This window comes from Xenopus tropicalis, chromosome 6 (assembly GCF_000004195.4).
Source record: "Xenopus tropicalis strain Nigerian chromosome 6, UCB_Xtro_10.0, whole genome shotgun sequence".
NCBI classification, from domain to species: domain Eukaryota; kingdom Metazoa; phylum Chordata; class Amphibia; order Anura; family Pipidae; genus Xenopus; species Xenopus tropicalis.
The window spans coordinates 4,187,381-4,204,588 of record NC_030682.2 but is presented as its reverse complement, the minus strand read 5'-3'; the positions used below and the strand labels follow the sequence as shown (position 1 = coordinate 4,204,588).

At 49.1% G+C, this 17,208-nt stretch overlaps 1 protein-coding gene across 5 annotated transcripts; it reads left to right on the top strand.

Annotated features, from left to right (window-relative positions):
- Positions 1-1,760: 1,760 nt before the first annotated feature.
- LOC100486056 (E3 ubiquitin/ISG15 ligase TRIM25-like) lies at positions 1,761-15,556 on the top strand. 5 transcript variants are annotated; one of them, XM_004919281.4, is made up of 12 exons: positions 1,802-2,064; positions 3,767-3,819; positions 3,930-4,020; positions 4,212-4,316; positions 4,917-5,030; positions 5,675-5,770; positions 6,314-6,424; positions 7,533-7,628; positions 11,151-11,249; positions 12,849-12,916; positions 13,647-14,008; positions 15,194-15,556. In XM_004919281.4, the coding sequence occupies exons 3-12, from the start codon at positions 3,969-3,971 to the stop codon at positions 15,384-15,386; spliced, it is 1,296 nt and encodes a 431-aa protein (XP_004919338.1). In that variant the 5' UTR covers positions 1,802-2,064; positions 3,767-3,819; positions 3,930-3,968; the 3' UTR covers positions 15,387-15,556. The 5 variants fall into 5 exon arrangements, with proteins under 5 accessions (XP_004919342.1, XP_004919340.1, XP_004919341.1 ...); XM_004919283.4 differs by lacking the exon at positions 4,212-4,316 and having other exon boundaries at positions 1,773-2,064; XM_004919282.4 differs by lacking the exon at positions 11,151-11,249 and having other exon boundaries at positions 1,798-2,064.
- Positions 15,557-17,208: the final 1,652 nt, after the last annotated feature.

Sequence of the window (17,208 nt, the reverse complement as noted above, 5' to 3'; positions counted from 1 at the left end):
ACATTAAAGTAGGCAAGGGCATTTAGATCCATGGGGGGCAGGACAGTGTAATTATTCTACTGCCAGTAGATATTATCCATCTCTCTAGTAGAAGATCATATTGACAAACAATGGTTTTTACCATGGGATACGCCATCCGCACCCGTTGTCCATAGCTACTGAGCGTTGTGCATCCATAGTACCATTTTAGCTGGTTACAAGCAGGTGTATGTGGGCAGGAACCTTCTGCTTCTGGCCGTAACGTGCGTAGGAAGAGAGCGCTAAAGGGGTCCCGGTCCTTCACTTCCACCAGCAGATTTAATCTCTGCGTAACTGTCACTGCTGAATCGACTGACTTATTATTACTGATGCTAACGTAATAACATTATCAGATTGCCCTGAAATCAGCCACTTGGCAATATGGACTCCTACCATGTGTGGGTGCAGATAGAGAACCCCGGTCGGCATTAACAGGTTAAAAGAAACCAAATACTAAGGGAACTGTCCTTCAGCACATTCAGGCAGCAGAGCTGGGGATATGAGACTATTATACATGTCTCTATGAAGATTTTCATTCAGGTCATGGTATATCTAGTATAAATAAAGCTAAAGCAACTGGACTTGTTAGGTAATCAACTGAAGAAGCTGCTCGGATGAGTAGTGAAACGTCTTCAATGATTACCTAAGTCCAGTTGCTTTAGATTTATTTATACTAGATATTATACATGTCATTCTTCTCCCTATTAACTAAAATGTCTGTATGCCACCCCATCTCTATCAGAGAGACCACCACATCAACTGTCCCTCAGTCCATTAATCTACCATCCCTAGACAACCTACGGATTTCCTAGTCCCGGCATCACTATAAGAAGACAAATATTCTGTCAATTGCTCTTTCAATTTATAAATGCTGTGGGTGTGCACAGACAGGAGGGCACTACAAAATACAGGGACTGGCTTAGCCTCCTTTTTAATACTTAAAGGACCCTGTAGGCAATTATGAATAATATCCGGTGCTGGTTTCCCTTTGGGCTAAACATTAACCCTATCTGTAACAATGGCCCCTTTATTGGAGCTCCCTATAGATCCTCTCAGGTCCCTGTCTGGGTTTCACATGAGGGGTGGGCGTGTCCTAACGGTCCCTGCCAGAAGCACAGTAGGAGGGGGAGAGCCAATCACAGCCCTGCACTCACACAAGCACAGTCAGGCTTTCACTGAAGGGCCAATGAGAACCTAAAACACTGCAACTTTATATTTTTGAAACCAATAAAAAGTTGATCATTTTGTTTTGCAGAATGACCGGAGGGCTGCAGTGGCGCAAATAAAAGCGTTAGTATATGCGCATTAGGGGTTGCGGCTGGCGATGCCATTCATGGGAAAATAACAATAATCAGAACCCCGCTGCCTGTCAGACATAAAGATGAAACTCTCGCTTGACAAAGACATTTTGTGCCCCAAACGCATTGGAATATTTCTCCAATGAATCTGCTCATTAGCCATTGGTTTTTGTGTTGGTAATTAGTTATATAAATCAGCCCCTGCCTAAGCCACACATATCCTGTCTCACCCAGCACCTGAGGTACAGATGTACAGCACCATATAGGGGTCAGTACCGCCATTTTATTGGTGGGAATCCAGCTATACCTCATGGCTGACATCACTAACCCGCGACTGAGGCGCACAGGAAAGGCGGAACATAACTGCCCTGAGGCAGGATGTAGAATTGTTACATGGTCACATGGTTAAGGGAAAGGGAGGAGCGTCTTGACAGTCTACCAATTGTCTCCGGGGAAACCAAAAACATGGCGGCGCACCTTCTACATCGTGAAAAGTCTAAAGTAAAAGCGGCCATTTTATTGGACGAGATCGCTTTGGATGCAGTCAAGTCAGCCACTTGCATTATAGGTGGTTGAGTCCTTCCCCTAGAGGCGGAGCTAAAGACTAGAGCGGGGATAGTGGTGCGATGTAAGGGGAACTCTCTGAGCAACAGGCTGGGAATTGTGTCCTACTGTCCCTGTAACTCCCTCCCCTGTGTCCCTGGCATTGTCCCTCCCCTGCACTCACATCTCCAGCCTGGGCTACTGGGTAAGTGCTTTTCCCTCCTCCTCCTCCTCCTCCTCCTCCCTGCACTGTCTGTGGGACTGGGGGTTAATCCCGCTGCAGGGGCTGATAGAGAGGGGCGGCTGTGGGACTGGGGGTTAATCCCGCTGCAGGGGCTGATAGAGAGGGGCGGCTGTGGGACTGGGGGTTAATCCCGCTGCAGGGGCCGATAGAGAGGGGCGGCTGTGGGACTGGGGGTTAATCCCCGCTGCAGGGGCTGATAGAGAGGGGCGGCTGTGGGACTGGGGGTTAATCCCGCTGCAGGGGCCGATAGAGAGGGGCGGCTGTGGGACTGGGGGTTAGTCCCGCTGCAGGGGCCGATAGAGAGGGGCGGCTGTGGGACTGGGGGTTAATCCCGCTGCAGGGGCCGATAGAGAGGGGCGGCTGTGGGACTGGGGGTTAATCCCGCTGCAGGGGCTGATAGAGAGGGGCGGCTGTGGACTGGGGGTTAATCCCGCTGCAGGGGCTGATAGAGAGGGGCGGCTGTGGCACTGGGGGTTAATCCCGCTGCAGGGGCCGATAGAGAGGGGCGGCTGTGGGACTGGGGGTTAATCCCGCTGCAGGGGCTGATAGAGAGGGGCGGCTGTGGGACTGGGGGTTAATCCCGCTGCAGGGGCTGATAGAGAGGGGCGGCTGTGGGACTGGGGGTTAATCCCGCTGCAGGGGCTGATAGAGAGGGGCGGCTGTGGGACTGGGGGTTAATCCCGCTGCAGGGGCTGATAGAGAGGGGCGGCTGTGGCACTGGGGGTTAATCCCGCTGCAGGGGCCGATAGAGAGGGCGGCTGTGGGACTGGGGTTAATCCCGCTGCAGGGGCCGATAGAGAGGGGCGGCTGTGGGACTGGGGGTTAATCCCGCTGCAGGGGCTGATAGAGAGGGGCGGCTGTGGGACTGGGGGTTAATCCCGCTGCAGGGGCTGATAGAGAGGGGCGGCTGTGGGACTGGGGGTTAATCCCGCTGCAGGGGCTGATAGAGAGGGGCGGCTGTGGGACTGGGGGTTAATCCCGCTGCAGGGGCTGATAGAGAGGGGCGGCTGTGGGACTGGGGGTTAATCCCGCTGCAGGGGCCGATAGAGAGGGGCGGCTGTGGGACTGGGGGTTAATCCCGCTGCAGGGGCCGATAGAGAGGGGCGGCTGTGGGACTGGGGGTTAATCCCGCTGCAGGGGCTGATAGAGAGGGGCGGCTGTGGGACTGGGGGTTAATCCCGCTGCAGGGGCCGATAGAGAGGGGCGGCTGTGGGACTGGGGGTTAATCCCGCTGCAGGGGCTGATAGAGAGGGGCGGCTGTGGGACTGGGGGTTAATCCCGCTGCAGGGGCTGATAGAGAGGGGCGACTGGGGGTTAATCCCGCTGCAGGGGCTGATAGAGATGGGCGGCTGTGGGACTGGGGGTTAATCCCGCTGCAGGGGCTGATAGAGAGGGGCGGCTGTGGGACTGGGGGTTAATCCCGCTGCAGGGGCTGATAGAGAGGGGCGGCTGTGGGACTGGGGGTTAATCCCGCTGCAGGGGCTGATAGAGAGGGGCGGCTGTGGGACTGGGGGTTAATCCTGCTGCAGGGGCTTATAGAGGGGGCAGCTGTGGGACTGGGGGTCACATTACCCGCTGACTGTAGACCTATGATGAATTCCCTTATTTCATGCTTCCTCTTCTTTTCTGTTTTTATTTCAAAATTGTACCCTTTATTTTTTAGCCCCTCACAAAGGGAATAAAACCATAAAGCAGCAGAAGGCCGGTTCCCTACAGGTAAAGCTATTTTGCTGCTCTTCCTATTCCCAGTGGTGACAATTTGCGGGTCGGTGCCAGTGAGTGTGAGTGCAGAGAATTACTGCTCTATTGTGGCTTCTCTCTTCCAGGGATCATCCCACAGAGTATATTGTTGAAGAGCTGCCATTATGGATTCCCGGCCCCCTATAAAGAGAGAATCTGATTCCCTTCTGGGCGCAGGTGAGTCATGTACCACAGTCACCTATGGGCATAACAGAGTGTCAGCCATTTCCCTAATGGCTCTAATCCTGTAGAAATGAGTAGTGTTTGGGGCAGACGGACTGAGTGGGGAACTCCTTACGTCCTGAGGTCCCACTTCTCATGTCACATGACACAAAGCTTCCCTAATAACCCCCTGTTCCCTGCTGCAGGATTGCCAGAGGCAGAGCAGTTCCAGATAAAGATAGTGAAGCAAGAGTCGGACCCAGGCGACTATCAGAGGGGAACAGGAAGCTCCTCAGTTCCACAGATTCCTGGTAAGAGGCCAGCAATCCCACTTGAGGCCCACCAACTACAACTCCCAGCATCCTCTGCCAACCTTTGGGAGAAAATTCTGGGTTTTGCAGTGCAACTGCGGCTGAAGGGCCCCGGTTTTGCATCTGGTGTGGAATAATCTCTAATATAGTGCCATTTCATATCATCTCGCCCCTTCTCTCCCCATATAGCTGCATATGTGAATATGCTATAGCCTCCCATTAGCACTGGAACTGCTCACATACAGTCTCACTACTGGCCGTGAGGCTGTGTGTTTTATTGTATGCAAGCCCTCTGATTGCCAATCAGGGGAGAACAGGGGAGAAAATACCCACAGCTGTACCCAGAGCCTGGGGTGCATTACAGTCGGCACCATGTTCCCTGGGAGCTCCAATGAGCAGTCGTGGGCAGAGGCGCTGCTTTGCCTGCTGGGATATTGATTTTATCTTGCTGGTTTTGTCAGCTTAGGGGGCAGGGGGTACCACACGAGGAGAGTTCTGGAAGCAGTGTCTGTACATAATAAGAGAAACCCCTATAACTCCTGGTGCTAATGTTCTGTGTGTCCCTGCCTGATCTCTGCTGCACTTCCATTTCCCTATTAGGTTTCCCTCAAACCAACCCAGGGGAGCCCCAAGTAAAGATAAAGGAAGAAGTGCTTGACCCCAGCTATCATGTGGATCCAATGGATGGCACAGTACTTTCCTTTACTGTTGGAGGTAAGTAGCCAGGGCAGTTGTCACTTATCAGCAGCTAGGCTGACCTGATAGGGAACTGAAGCCTGTCTATGCTTGTGTGGCTGTGATTGGCTATCCCCCTCCTACTGTACTTCTGGCAGGGACCATTAGGACACTCCCACCCCTCATTAGAAACACAGGGACCTGAGAGGATCTATAGGGAGCTCCAATAAAGGGGCCATTGTTACAGATAGGGTTAATGTTTAGCCCAAAGGGAAACCAGCACCGGATATTATTCATAATTGCCTACAGGGTTAAGGGTTTCCCTTTATCCAATATGTCTCCTTTAAACTTGGCTGGATGTCGGGGAGGTGTCTGGGGGTCAGGCCGGTGGATCGGTCAGTTTGATACAAAGCACAATATGAGGAATGACACAGTTGGTACCTAGGGAAGATCCTGTGCATGGCAGGCTGGTAATAACTAGGCACTTCCATTCACTTTATTTATGGATACAGAGCGCCTACTGGAGTAACTAATATTCAGCTGTCACTGGGTCACCAGCCACTCGCATGGAACCTCCAGTCTAGCAGTTTGTATAGCGGCTCTGATTGGTGCTTTTCACTTTGTTGTGTATCCTGGGGAAGGATTTCTGAGATCTTTATGCTACCTTTACTTGTGCCCCCCAGAGACAGACCCAGAGACCTTACAGATGAAGGAAGAGGGTGAAGGAGCAGCTTCTGGGAGTTATGTGGAAGGCACGTCTGTTCCGTTTGCTGATGGGGGTAAGTATCCCCTGGGGGTTCTGTCAGGGTATTATTCATACTGTTGCAATCGGCACTTTTACTAGGTTAGTACACAGTAACATAATGCCAAGTAGTGTGGGATTTGGCAGTGGTTGGGAGGTATCTAGCAGGGGTAATGGGGAGGGCCCATAAAGACAGCACATGACAATGTCCAGGGCCTAGTAGTGCAGGGGGCTTAATTGGGGCACACAGTGCTGCTAATACAGAGAGTAACACAATATTTAATCATTATGGTGTATCTCCCCGAGTGTGGCCCAGTGCTGGGGATACAAAGGGAGAGATTGTCAGTTATGGAGGAGCTGGGCACTGCCGAGAGACATGGAGGAGAAATGAACCAGAGAACAGAAGGAGACAAACAGTTACTGCTTTCAGTGGCAATTACACTTATACACTACAATTGCTGAAACGCTTCATTATCCGTTACTGGATAAGAATAACTAATATCTCAATAGCAATGATTTTTTCATAATTTGATGTTAAAGTGTCCACTTGCAAATAGCTCTGTCTTTCTCTTACTGGCAGGTTTCCCATCGGCTGGGCAAGAAATTTATCAGACAAAGATCAAAGAAGAACCCGACCCTGAATTCTACCCAAACCCAGTGAAAAGCTCAGTGGCTTCTCTTCCTGATGGGGGTAAGTAGGCAGGCATTTTGTTTGTAACCCCGGGCTGGAGTTTAGGGATCTCCCTGCTTGTGCCTGTGGGGCAGTAACGCTGGGCTGGAGTTTAGGGATCTCCCTGCTTGTGCCTGTGGGGCAGTAACACTGGGCTGGAGTTTAGGGATCTCCCTGCTTGTGCCTGTGGGGCAGTAACACCGGGCTGGAGTTTAGGGATCTCCCTGCTTGTGCCTGTGGGGCAGTAACACTGGGCTGGAGTTTAGGGATCTCCCTGCTTGTGCCTGTGGGGCAGTAACACTGGGCTGGAGTTTAGGGATCTCCCTGCTTGTGCCTGTGGGGCAGTAACACTGGGCTGGAGTTTAGGGATCTCCCTGCTTGTGCCTGTGGGGCAGTAACACCGGGCTGGAGTTTAGGGATCTCCCTGCTTGTGCCTGTGGGGCAGTAACACTGGGCTGGAGTTTAGGGATCTCCCTGCTTGTGCCTGTGGGGCAGTAACACCGGGCTGGAGTTTAGGGATCTCCCTGCTTGTGCCTGTGGGGCAGTAACACCGGGCTGGAGTTTAGGGATCTCCCTGCTTGTGCCTGTGGGGCAGTAACACTGGGCTGGAGTTTAGGGATCTCCCTGCTTGTGCCTGTGGGGCAGTAACACCGGGCTGGAGTTTAGGGATCTCCCTGCTTGTGCCTGTGGGGCAGTAACACTGGGCTGGAGTTTAGGGATCTCCCTGCTTGTGCCTGTGGGGCAGTAACACTGGGCTGGAGTTTAGGGATCTCCCTGCTTGTGCCTGTGGGGCAGTAACACTGGGCTGGAGTTTAGGGATCTCCCTGCTTGTGCCTGTGGGGCAGTAACACCGGGCTGGAGTTTAGGGATCTCCCTGCTTGTGCCTGTGGGGCAGTAACACCGGGCTGGAGTTTAGGGATCTCCCTGCTTGTGCTGTGGGGCAGTAACACTGGGCTGGAGTTTAGGGATCTCCCTGCTTGTGCCTGTGGGGCAGTAACACCGGGCTGGAGTTTAGGGATCTCCCTGCTTGTGCCTGTGGGGCAGTAACACCGGGATTGAGTAAGTTACAGGAGGGATCTCCCTAAACTCAAATCTACATGCAGCAAATGTCCTTGTGTCATTTCCTTAGGCCTATTTACAGAAGTGAAAATTGAGAATGAGCAAATGGACACTGAGGATCCTCTGCCCACAATAAGGAGTGAAATTGTCTCTTTTCCTGTGCCCGGTAAGTACTCTAATTTTTTTTGGCCCATAAATCACTTTTTTTTACTAAACATGTTCTTTGAAATGACGTTTGGCATACTCTGCTCTTTTGCACACACTAAATGTCTTTGGGGCAATGGAATTGGATTGGATTTAGTTGAGCATAAGGCAGTTCGCAACTAATTATTGCTCATCAATGAAAAAGACTGAACTCGAAGCTTGTTGCCCGTTTATTTTACCAACAGATTTCCAGTGTCACTGACCACTGGCCTCCAATAAAGTTTGAACTTGCTAGACCAGTCACTCTTTTTACGGAGACATATTGGATAAATGGGAAAACTTCTAATGAGTCCTATATATAAATGTCCCCTTTATTGGAGCTCCCTATAGATCCTCTCAGGTCCCTGTCTGGGTTTCACATGAGGGGTGGGCGTGTCCTAACGGTCCCTGCCAGAAGCACAGTAGGAGGGGGAGAGCCAATCACAGCCCTGCAGTCACACAAGCACAGACAGGCTTCAGTTCCCTATCAGGTCAGCCTAGCTGCTGATTGGTTCCTATCCTACAGTGCCGCTGCCCCCCTGCACAGCCTGGGAAAGGAGGAAGCAGGAAGTGGAACAGATGGGCGGGGCTAGTGGGGTTTTGGGGGACATTTCAATAAATCAGGATGAAACACTGCTTTTTAAGCACATTCCTTCTGTATTTAGATGAGTACAATTCATTGACACAATATTGTTTTTCATACAATATGTCGCTTTGAAACTTGGATTATGTTGATTATGAGATTATGTTGACCTACAAAAAATGCACCCTGGTGTTGGTAGACATGGTGGGGAAAGCGTTTGTCATTGCGTGATGTTTAGAGGGTGCTGACAGCCAATGAAAGTTGTTTGCTGCTGTATGAGCCCTATCGAAGCTGCTTGCCAGTTGGACCATGCACAGAAGGTGCCCAATAAATGCTTTCTGTGGCTCTTCCTAAGCTGCTCGTTAGCATTACATTTTTAATCAGGGTTTCTCTAACCACTTCAACCCAGGGAAAGTAGTTTGTTGATGGACCCAAGTTGACCGCCATTGTGCACAATAGAGGAGCAATTCTAGCTGCCTGACTTTAGATGATGTGTTGGCTTGAGTTTTATGAAGAGGGTGAACTGCATTATGGGAGCTGTTTGTCTTGACTTATACGCAGCTTATATCCAACCCACTGTTTTTCCAACGTTTGTTCAGGGCCTCAAGAAAACATTTCCTTATAAACCATTCAGCCATGGTTCCAAGTAGTACGGAGTGGTTTGGGCCCTTCTAAGAATATGACCCCTAAGCTTGGGTGGGTGAAGGGTCAGACTTTACGCAGGGGGGTCCCTCTGCTTATGGGATGTAATAGCGCTAACCCCTTAGCAGTGGTGGCTGATCCCACCCACATATTAGTTATTAGAGGGTAGAAGGTTTAGGTGTGGGTCATAAAGCAGAATGGGGCTTTGGGCTGGAATGGGTGCTGGTTGGGAAGTAGTGGGTTAGGGACGATTGTTTCACCTGCTCATCTCCAGTTCCAAGAACCCAAAAAGATCAAGACTGCACATAATATGTCTTGACCCCCATATCTAAGTCACGTCAAGCTGGGCATCTAGGAGAGCAAATAATCACACAACCCAAATCCCATCTTCTGATTTGAGACCCATGAGTGTGGCAAAACCCAACAGTTTGGGCCACTGACATAGATTTAGCGACGATCGACTTGATGGATCACCGTTCATTACTTTGTGTGACCCATTACCATAAATATGATTTTATGCATAGCGTTCTCTGTGCTTTACTTTCATAGAGAGAAGACCCGCTGTGCATCAAGACATAATGTGCAAGCAGAGACGGTTGTCTTATAACATTTCATTTAAGCTGGAAGTAGTGAGCTACGCCAAAGAGCACGGGAACAGAGCGGCGGCGCGGCACTTTGGCCCTCCCCCAACTGAAAAAATGATCAGGGAGTGGAGGAAGCAGGAGGAGCAACTGCAAAAGACAGAAAAGAACAAGTGCACTCTGCGGGGCCACGTGGCCAAATGGCCTCAGCTGGACGAAGAGATGAAGAACTGGATAATGCAGCACAGAAATAGCTGCTCCGAACACAAAACGGGAAGGGAGCCGAACTGCGCTTCTTGTTGCGCAAAAGGATCTTAAGAACGTCGCTGTGCCACCATCTTGTGTTTTAGGTTCATGAGAAGCCACTGACTTTCCATGGGCACTAAACCCGGGATGGCGCACAAGGTGCCCGCTTAGTATGAAGCAAAGACTGTTGCATTTCACATGTATGTGATTGATGCATAAAAATGTCAGAATTTGAGCTAGAGCAGATAGGAAGCTTGGACCTGGGCCATCTGACTTTTGATGTTCCGCCAGGTGGAACTTGTTACGTGTTTGGTTCTAAGTGCATTTCAATCACCACTACATCATTATCTGGGCCTACGGTGCTGATGGCACAGTGTCCACCACCATTTCTTACATTCAAAGATGGCAAAGGACGGCATGCCCAATGGGCCTTTCTCTATGTCCATGATAGAGTAAAGCTGGAGATATCGTGGGCAAAACATCTAGGGATCGTACTAAAAACACTTGCCCTTCTACTGCCTGACCAGTTCAGGGACGGGCGAAGGCATGAAATTTTATTAATGGTAGGATCACAGCCCCTTGATGGGTCGGTCAACTATGTAACTACCTAAAATCTCCATGAAAGAGGAATTGAACCAGTGGAAGGAAGATGGACGCCGCTATTTGACTCAAGGAGGCCCAAAATTTGTTCCTGGGTCAAGTCAGCATGGGCAATGCCTCGGGGGTCCCCAGGATGACAATCTGTATGATGGAAATTCCCAGCCCCTGGGAGCAGCCATGAGAAGTTCTTTGGCTTTTGACTTTTTAGAGATTTTTCACAGTTTTTTTATTTTTTTTATTTTTTAAGGTTGCACTGAACACTTTAATATTTTTCCCTCTCGTAGTTGTTTCTCCATGGAATTTCCATTGTTGTTCTTGTGAAATGATACCATTCTAATAAATGTGACCATTTACATATAATAACTCAACTGAGGGTGATTTTACTTTTGTGTTCTAAAACTGCGTGCATTTGGATCACAGGGAAGTTGCCCTTTATTTATGGCTTTGGATCTGGGTTCTAGGGTCACTGCAGCGTTTGGAACACAAACAATCCAATACTAATGTTGGAGTGAGGCAAAATGAGAACAAAAAATGACTCCAAAAACCAAGAAATATAAGAACATGAAGGCCACAGGGCAAGTGTGTGGGGCTCCTAGCGAGGCAGATGGGTTCAGAGATACAAGGAGTTGTCTATATATCAATGGGGAGGGGGCTGTTCTAGAAATTCTTGGAAATATGGCTGAATTACTGATACATTGATCTGAATCCTTGTTATGTGCCAACGGGGGTTCTGAACAAAGTCCAACAACCATTGCTTTATGCTAAAAGCTTTGAGTGAACACTTCCCTGGACCCCGTCACATCATCCTGAAAGGCAAAACTTTTACCAAATGCTCTCTGTCCCCTGTTGGTAGGTTTGAAAGCGGAGGAGACAGTAGTGCCCCAGATAAAGGTTGAAAGAGAAGAAGCAGATTATTACCTGAACACTGTGGAAAATACAGCTGCTGCTGGGGGTAAGTGACCAGGGATTCTGGCTGTAACAGTGGAAGGGGTTTTGGAATCTCTCTGCTTGTGCCTGTGGGGCAGTAACACTGGATTGGGATTCACCTGCTTGTGCCTGTGGGGCAGTAACACTGGGCTGGAGTTTAGGGATCTCCCTGCTTGTGCCTGTGGGGCAGTAACACTGGGCTGGAGTTTAGGGATCTCCCTGCTTGTGCCTGTGGGGCAGTAACGCTGGGCTGGAGTTTAGGGATCTCCCTGCTTGTGCCTGTGGGGCAGTAACACCGGGCTGGAGTTTAGGGATCTCCCTGCTTGTGCCTGTGGGGCAGTAACACTGGGCTGGAGTTTAGGGATCTCCCTGCTTGTGCCTGTGGGGCAGTAACACTGGGCTGGAGTTTAGGGATCTCCCTGCTTGTGCCTGTGGGGCAGTAACACTGGGCTGGAGTTTAGGGATCTCCCTGCTTGTGCCTGTGGGGCAGTAACACTGGGCTGGAGTTTAGGAATCTCCCTGCTTGTGCCTGTGGGGCAGTAACGCTGGGCTGGAGTTTAGGGATCTCCCTGCTTGTGCCTGTGGGGCAGTAACACTGGGCTGGAGTTTAGGGATCTCCCTGCTTGTGCCTGTGGGGCAGTAACGCCGGGCTGGAGTTTAGGGATCTCCCTGCTTGTGCCTGTGGGGCAGTAACACCGGGCTGGAGTTTAGGGATCTCCCTGCTTGTGCCTGTGGGGCAGTAACGCTGGGCTGGAGTTTAGGGATCTCCCTGCTTGTGCCTGTGGGGCAGTAACACTGGGCTGGAGTTTAGGGATCTCCCTGCTTGTGCCTGTGGGGCAGTAACACTGGGCTGGAGTTTAGGGATCTCCCTGCTTGTGCCTGTGGGGCAGTAACACTGGGGCTGGAGTTTAGGGATCTCCCTGCTTGTGCCTGTGGGGCAGTAACACTGGGCTGGAGTTTAGGGATCTCCCTGCTTGTGCCTGTGGGGCAGTAACACTGGGCTGGAGTTTAGGGATCTCCCTGCTTGTGCCTGTGGGGCAGTAACACTGGGCTGGAGTTTAGGGATCTCCCTGCTTGTGCCTGTGGGGCAGTAACACCGGGCTGGAGTTTAGGGATCTCCCTGCTTGTGCCTGTGGGGCAGTAACACTGGGCTGGAGTTTAGGGATCTCCCTGCTTGTGCCTGTGGGGCAGTAACACTGGGCTGGAGTTTAGGGATCTCCCTGCTTGTGCCTGTGGGGCAGTAACACTGGGCTAACAAACCTTGTGTTCCACAATCTGGCACCTTATGCCCACACCCATGCACGTAATACACAATTGTAGGCGGTAGGGAGGGAAATATGAGGAGTGCAATGATGAATATGAGGAGTGCAATGATATCTAGGAAGTGCTGAATGGAAAGTGAAAGTGACGCTCCCTAAAGACCCATGTATGATAAATCTTCAGTCAGTTTTCATATTCCTTTTGTTTCAAATGAATCCTTGAGGCTCTCTGATCCTATTGTTACTCTGTAACCCTTGTTTGTTAGAATTGAATGCAAAGTGCTTTGTCATTTATATAAATAATGATGAATAACAATAGAAATGGCCATAACTGGGTCGGTACATGACTGTTTTTGCCTTCGCAGGTGCCGTTGCTAATGCGGCCGAACATCGAGCTTCCAATGAAATATCTGAACAGGACCGGGAAGAAATGGTAATAAATACATCAACCGTATGTAGTACTTTATGGGATAATGAGGGTAGAAGGAAATATCTTGATTTTGAGGTGTTTGTGGCACCTTGGTAACATTCTCTCTTTGAGCCAAGTGTTTATTGGGGGGGGGGGGGGGGGGGGGGGGGGGGCGTCGGCCTCGTTTTGGCGCCAAGTCTTCAGTTTGGGAATTTTATGTGCCGAGTTATACATATTCCTGGAATTTGCAATGACCCCTAAGCTCAGCTTCTCCCCAGCTGCCCAGAGCCCACTGAGCATGTGCGGTGCCACTGACAGAATCCAATATGGGGACAGTTGTAAAGACCTAGAGTATATACCTATATCACTACTATAGAGATGCTGAAACTTTTGTGTAGTACAGTCCGTTTAGTAAATAAAATATGGCATTTCTAGCCATATTCATTGTTAGGGTTTAGTTCTCCTTTAAAATCAGGTGACTTTGTCACAAACACAGTTACATTTTTTCTCTTTTTAACCCTTCCTTATCCTAATTTACATATGCAAATTAGGGTTAGGATTCGGTTTGGTATTTGGGGTTGGGCTGAATCCTAAATAAGTGGGTTGGGTGCATCCCATACTGGAATGGGCACCATAGCAGCGCCCCCAACAGCTTCTCCATCGCTATTGCAATGACCGTTCTGGCTCAGATGTATCTGTATAGTAAATACGTTTTTAGATAAACTAAGAGTCATTTTTCTTATACGTTTCCAAGCGGAGACAACTCTTTGAGGAGCTCCGGAACATGTGGGGCCCCGTAGAGAACGAACCCTGTTTCCAGGATGATCCCGTATACACGGAAGAGGAGCTGCAAGCCCTGAGGGAGCGGGAGAAGGGCGAGCGCCTGCGCAATACCCGCTGGTGCCAGTGCGGCAACTGTATCTCTCTGCCCACCACCGAGGAGTCTGTGTGCTGCCGGGAAATAGCCAAACTCAAGAAACGCTTCAGGGGAGGAGTCACGTGTATTATTCAGGTTCCGGAGATGCAGAAATCTTGTCTGGATGCCAAACTCTTGGACTACATGGTGCGCTACCGGGGCAAGGTCTCTAAAGAGAAATACACTGAGGAATATCCACAGTAAGTAACAACGTGGGGCTCAACTGGGCAGTAGTATGTCAGTGGGTATTTATTAATATATAGCATTTGTGCAGCCTTGTGCCTTTATATGGGGGGCACAGAACCCCTCAGTGACTGCTAATATCCTTATCATTTACAGTAGGGGGTACATTATCCCTTATAATACATGAGTGATACTCAGAGTTCCCTGTATAACTCAGCCTGCAGCCTTGTGCCTTTATATGGGCACAGAACCCCTCAGTGACTGCTAATATCCTTATCATTTACAGTAGGGGGTACATTATCCCTTATAATACATGAGTGATACTCAGAGTTCCCTGTATAACTCAGCCTGCAGCCTTGTGCCTTTATATGGTGGGCACAGAACCCCTCAGTGACTGCTAATATCCTTATCATTTACAGTAGGGGGTACAGTATCCCTTATAATACATGAGTGATACTCAGAGTTCCCTGTATAACTCAGCCTGCAGCCTTGTGCCTTTATATGGTGGGCACAGAACCCCTCAGTGACTGCTAATATCCTTATCATTTACAGTAGGGGGTACATTATCCCTTATAATACATGAGTGATACTCAGAGTTCCCTGTATAACTCAGCCTGCAGCCTTGTGCCTTTATATGGGCACAGAACCCCTCAGTGACTGCTAATATCCTTATCATTTACAGTAGGGGGTACATTATCCCTTATAATACATGAGTGATACTCAGAGTTCCCTGTATAACTCAGCCTGCAGCCTTGTGCCTTTATATGGGGGGCACAGAACCCCTCAGTGACTGCTAATATCCTTATCATTTACAGTAGGGGGTACATTACCCCTTATAATACATGAGTGATACTCAGAGTTCCCTGTATAACTCAGCCTGCAGCCTTGTGCCTTTATATGGGGGGCACAGAACCCCTCAGTGACTGCTAATATCCTTATCATTTACAGTAGGGGGTACATTATCCCTTATAATACATGAGTGATACTCAGAGTTCCCTGTATAACTCAGCCTGCAGCCTTGTGCCTTTATATGGGCACAGAACCCCTTAGTGACTGCTAATATCCTTATCATTGACAATAGGGGGTACATTATTCCCTATATAGTGTTACAGAGAGAGTATTATTGGATTGTGCCAGTATAATGCATTGGCTCTAGCACTGTGAGTTTGCAGATCCTATATGTGCCCTTTCTGCCCATACAGGGTGATGCGCAAAGCAGCCTACAGAGCCTTCACTATCTGGACCCACCGGTTCTTCCGGGAGAAAACCTGCACTGCCATACCAGCCTGCGTGGTCAACTTGGTCCGGACAAGATTCCCGTACCCCCCTGACCGCACAGTTGGGTTGCTCGGCCTGTGGGACTATCCCGCCATTGACATGGCGTTTGATGGTTGAGAAATACACCCGCGCAATATATTTTTATATGCTTGTTTTGTTTTATATTGTTTTTCGGCCCAAAAACAGCTGAATCAATGCCCCACGTTCAGTTACTGTCACTTCCCAGTTCATGTTTCTTTTTAGATTTCCTGTTATTTTTTAATAAAGAAATAAGAAAGAGACAGTTATTCTGAGTTTCTGTGGTCGGTGTGTTGGGTAATTATCTTGTAACATAGTAACATAGTAAATTGGGTTGAAAAAAGACATACGTCCATCACGTTCAACCATAGTGCCTATATATAACCTGCCTAACTGCTAGTTGGCCCAGAGGAAGGCAAAAACCCCATCTGAAGCCTCTCTAATTTGACCCAGAGGGGAAAAAATTCCTTCCTGACTCCAAGATGGCAATCGGCCCAATCCCTGGGGCAACTAAGATCTCCCATAACCCTGTATTTCCTCACTTGCTAAATACCCACCCAACCCCTTCTTAAAGCTATATAATGTATCAGCCAGTACCACTGATTCAGGTGGGTGCCCTCGTGTCCGTTGGAAGGCCCTACTGGTAAATAAAACATTAGAAAGGTTATTATATGATCCCCTTATATATTTATACATAGTTATCATGTCACCTCCTTAGGCACCTCTTATCCAATATAAACAACCCCAACTGGGCCAGCCTTTCCCCATAACTGAGACTTCCCATACCCTTTACCAGCTTAGTTGCCCTTCTCTGGACCCTCTCTAACTCAGTAATGTCCCGTTTGAGCACTGGAGACCAGAACTGAACAGCATATTCTAGATGGGGCCTTACCAGCGCTCTGTAAAGGGGAAGAATAACCCCCTCCTCCCGTGAATCTATACCCCTTTTAAGACATATTGGATAAAGGGAAACCCCTAACCCTGTAGGCAATTATGAATAATATCCGGTGCTGGTTTCCCTTTGGGCTAAACATTAACCCTATCTGTAACAATGGCCCCTTTATTGGAGCTCCCTATAGATCCTCTCAGGTCCCTGTCTGGATTTCACATGAGGGGTGGACACCACTGGTACAGTCATTATTTTTTATATATGTCCCCTTTAACCCCCAGTCCCACAGACATGGAGGAGGGAAAAGCAGTTACATGATTGTAAGCTCTTCACCTCTTGTATCGGTTATTGGTTGCTTTATATGTTACTCTGTCCAATGAATGAAACCCACTTATTGTACAGCGCTGCAGAATATGTTGGCTCTTTATAAATAAATGTTAATAATAATAATAATACCCAGTAGCCCAGGCTGGAGATATGAGTGCAGGGGAGGGGAGTTACAGGCAACAGCAGGATAATACTGCTAAGCCCCCTAACATCTCTGCTCTGTGAAGGCTGGCTAGGGATGGAGGTAGAGGTATCACTCAGCCCCGCCCCTGGGGGAGGTGCCTCACTATCCACCATATAGTGTAGCTTTCTTTAAGTTACACTCACTCACATTTAACCTATAAAAAATGCTGGAATTCAACTTTTGAGTTGTTCCCTCCTGAGAGAGCTCCGCCATGTTTCTGGTGGGCAGACGCTGTATGCACTTTACATACAGCACCATCATCAGGGTGCAACTATACGGGGGTTCCATAATTTTGGGGGCTATGTAAACTAAATTTAGTAAGGGCTAATGTAAAACACTGTGACCAAATGTTGATCAAATAATTGGCCATAAATGAAATGTGTGTTTATCCGCGGGGACACGGCCCACCAGCAAAATGGAGGCACGACTCCACAGGAGAAACACTAATAGAATTCAGATGTTGAAATCGGCTAAGTTCCGAAAAGAAATGCCTCAAAGCATTTCTTTTGCTTTCATAGGGC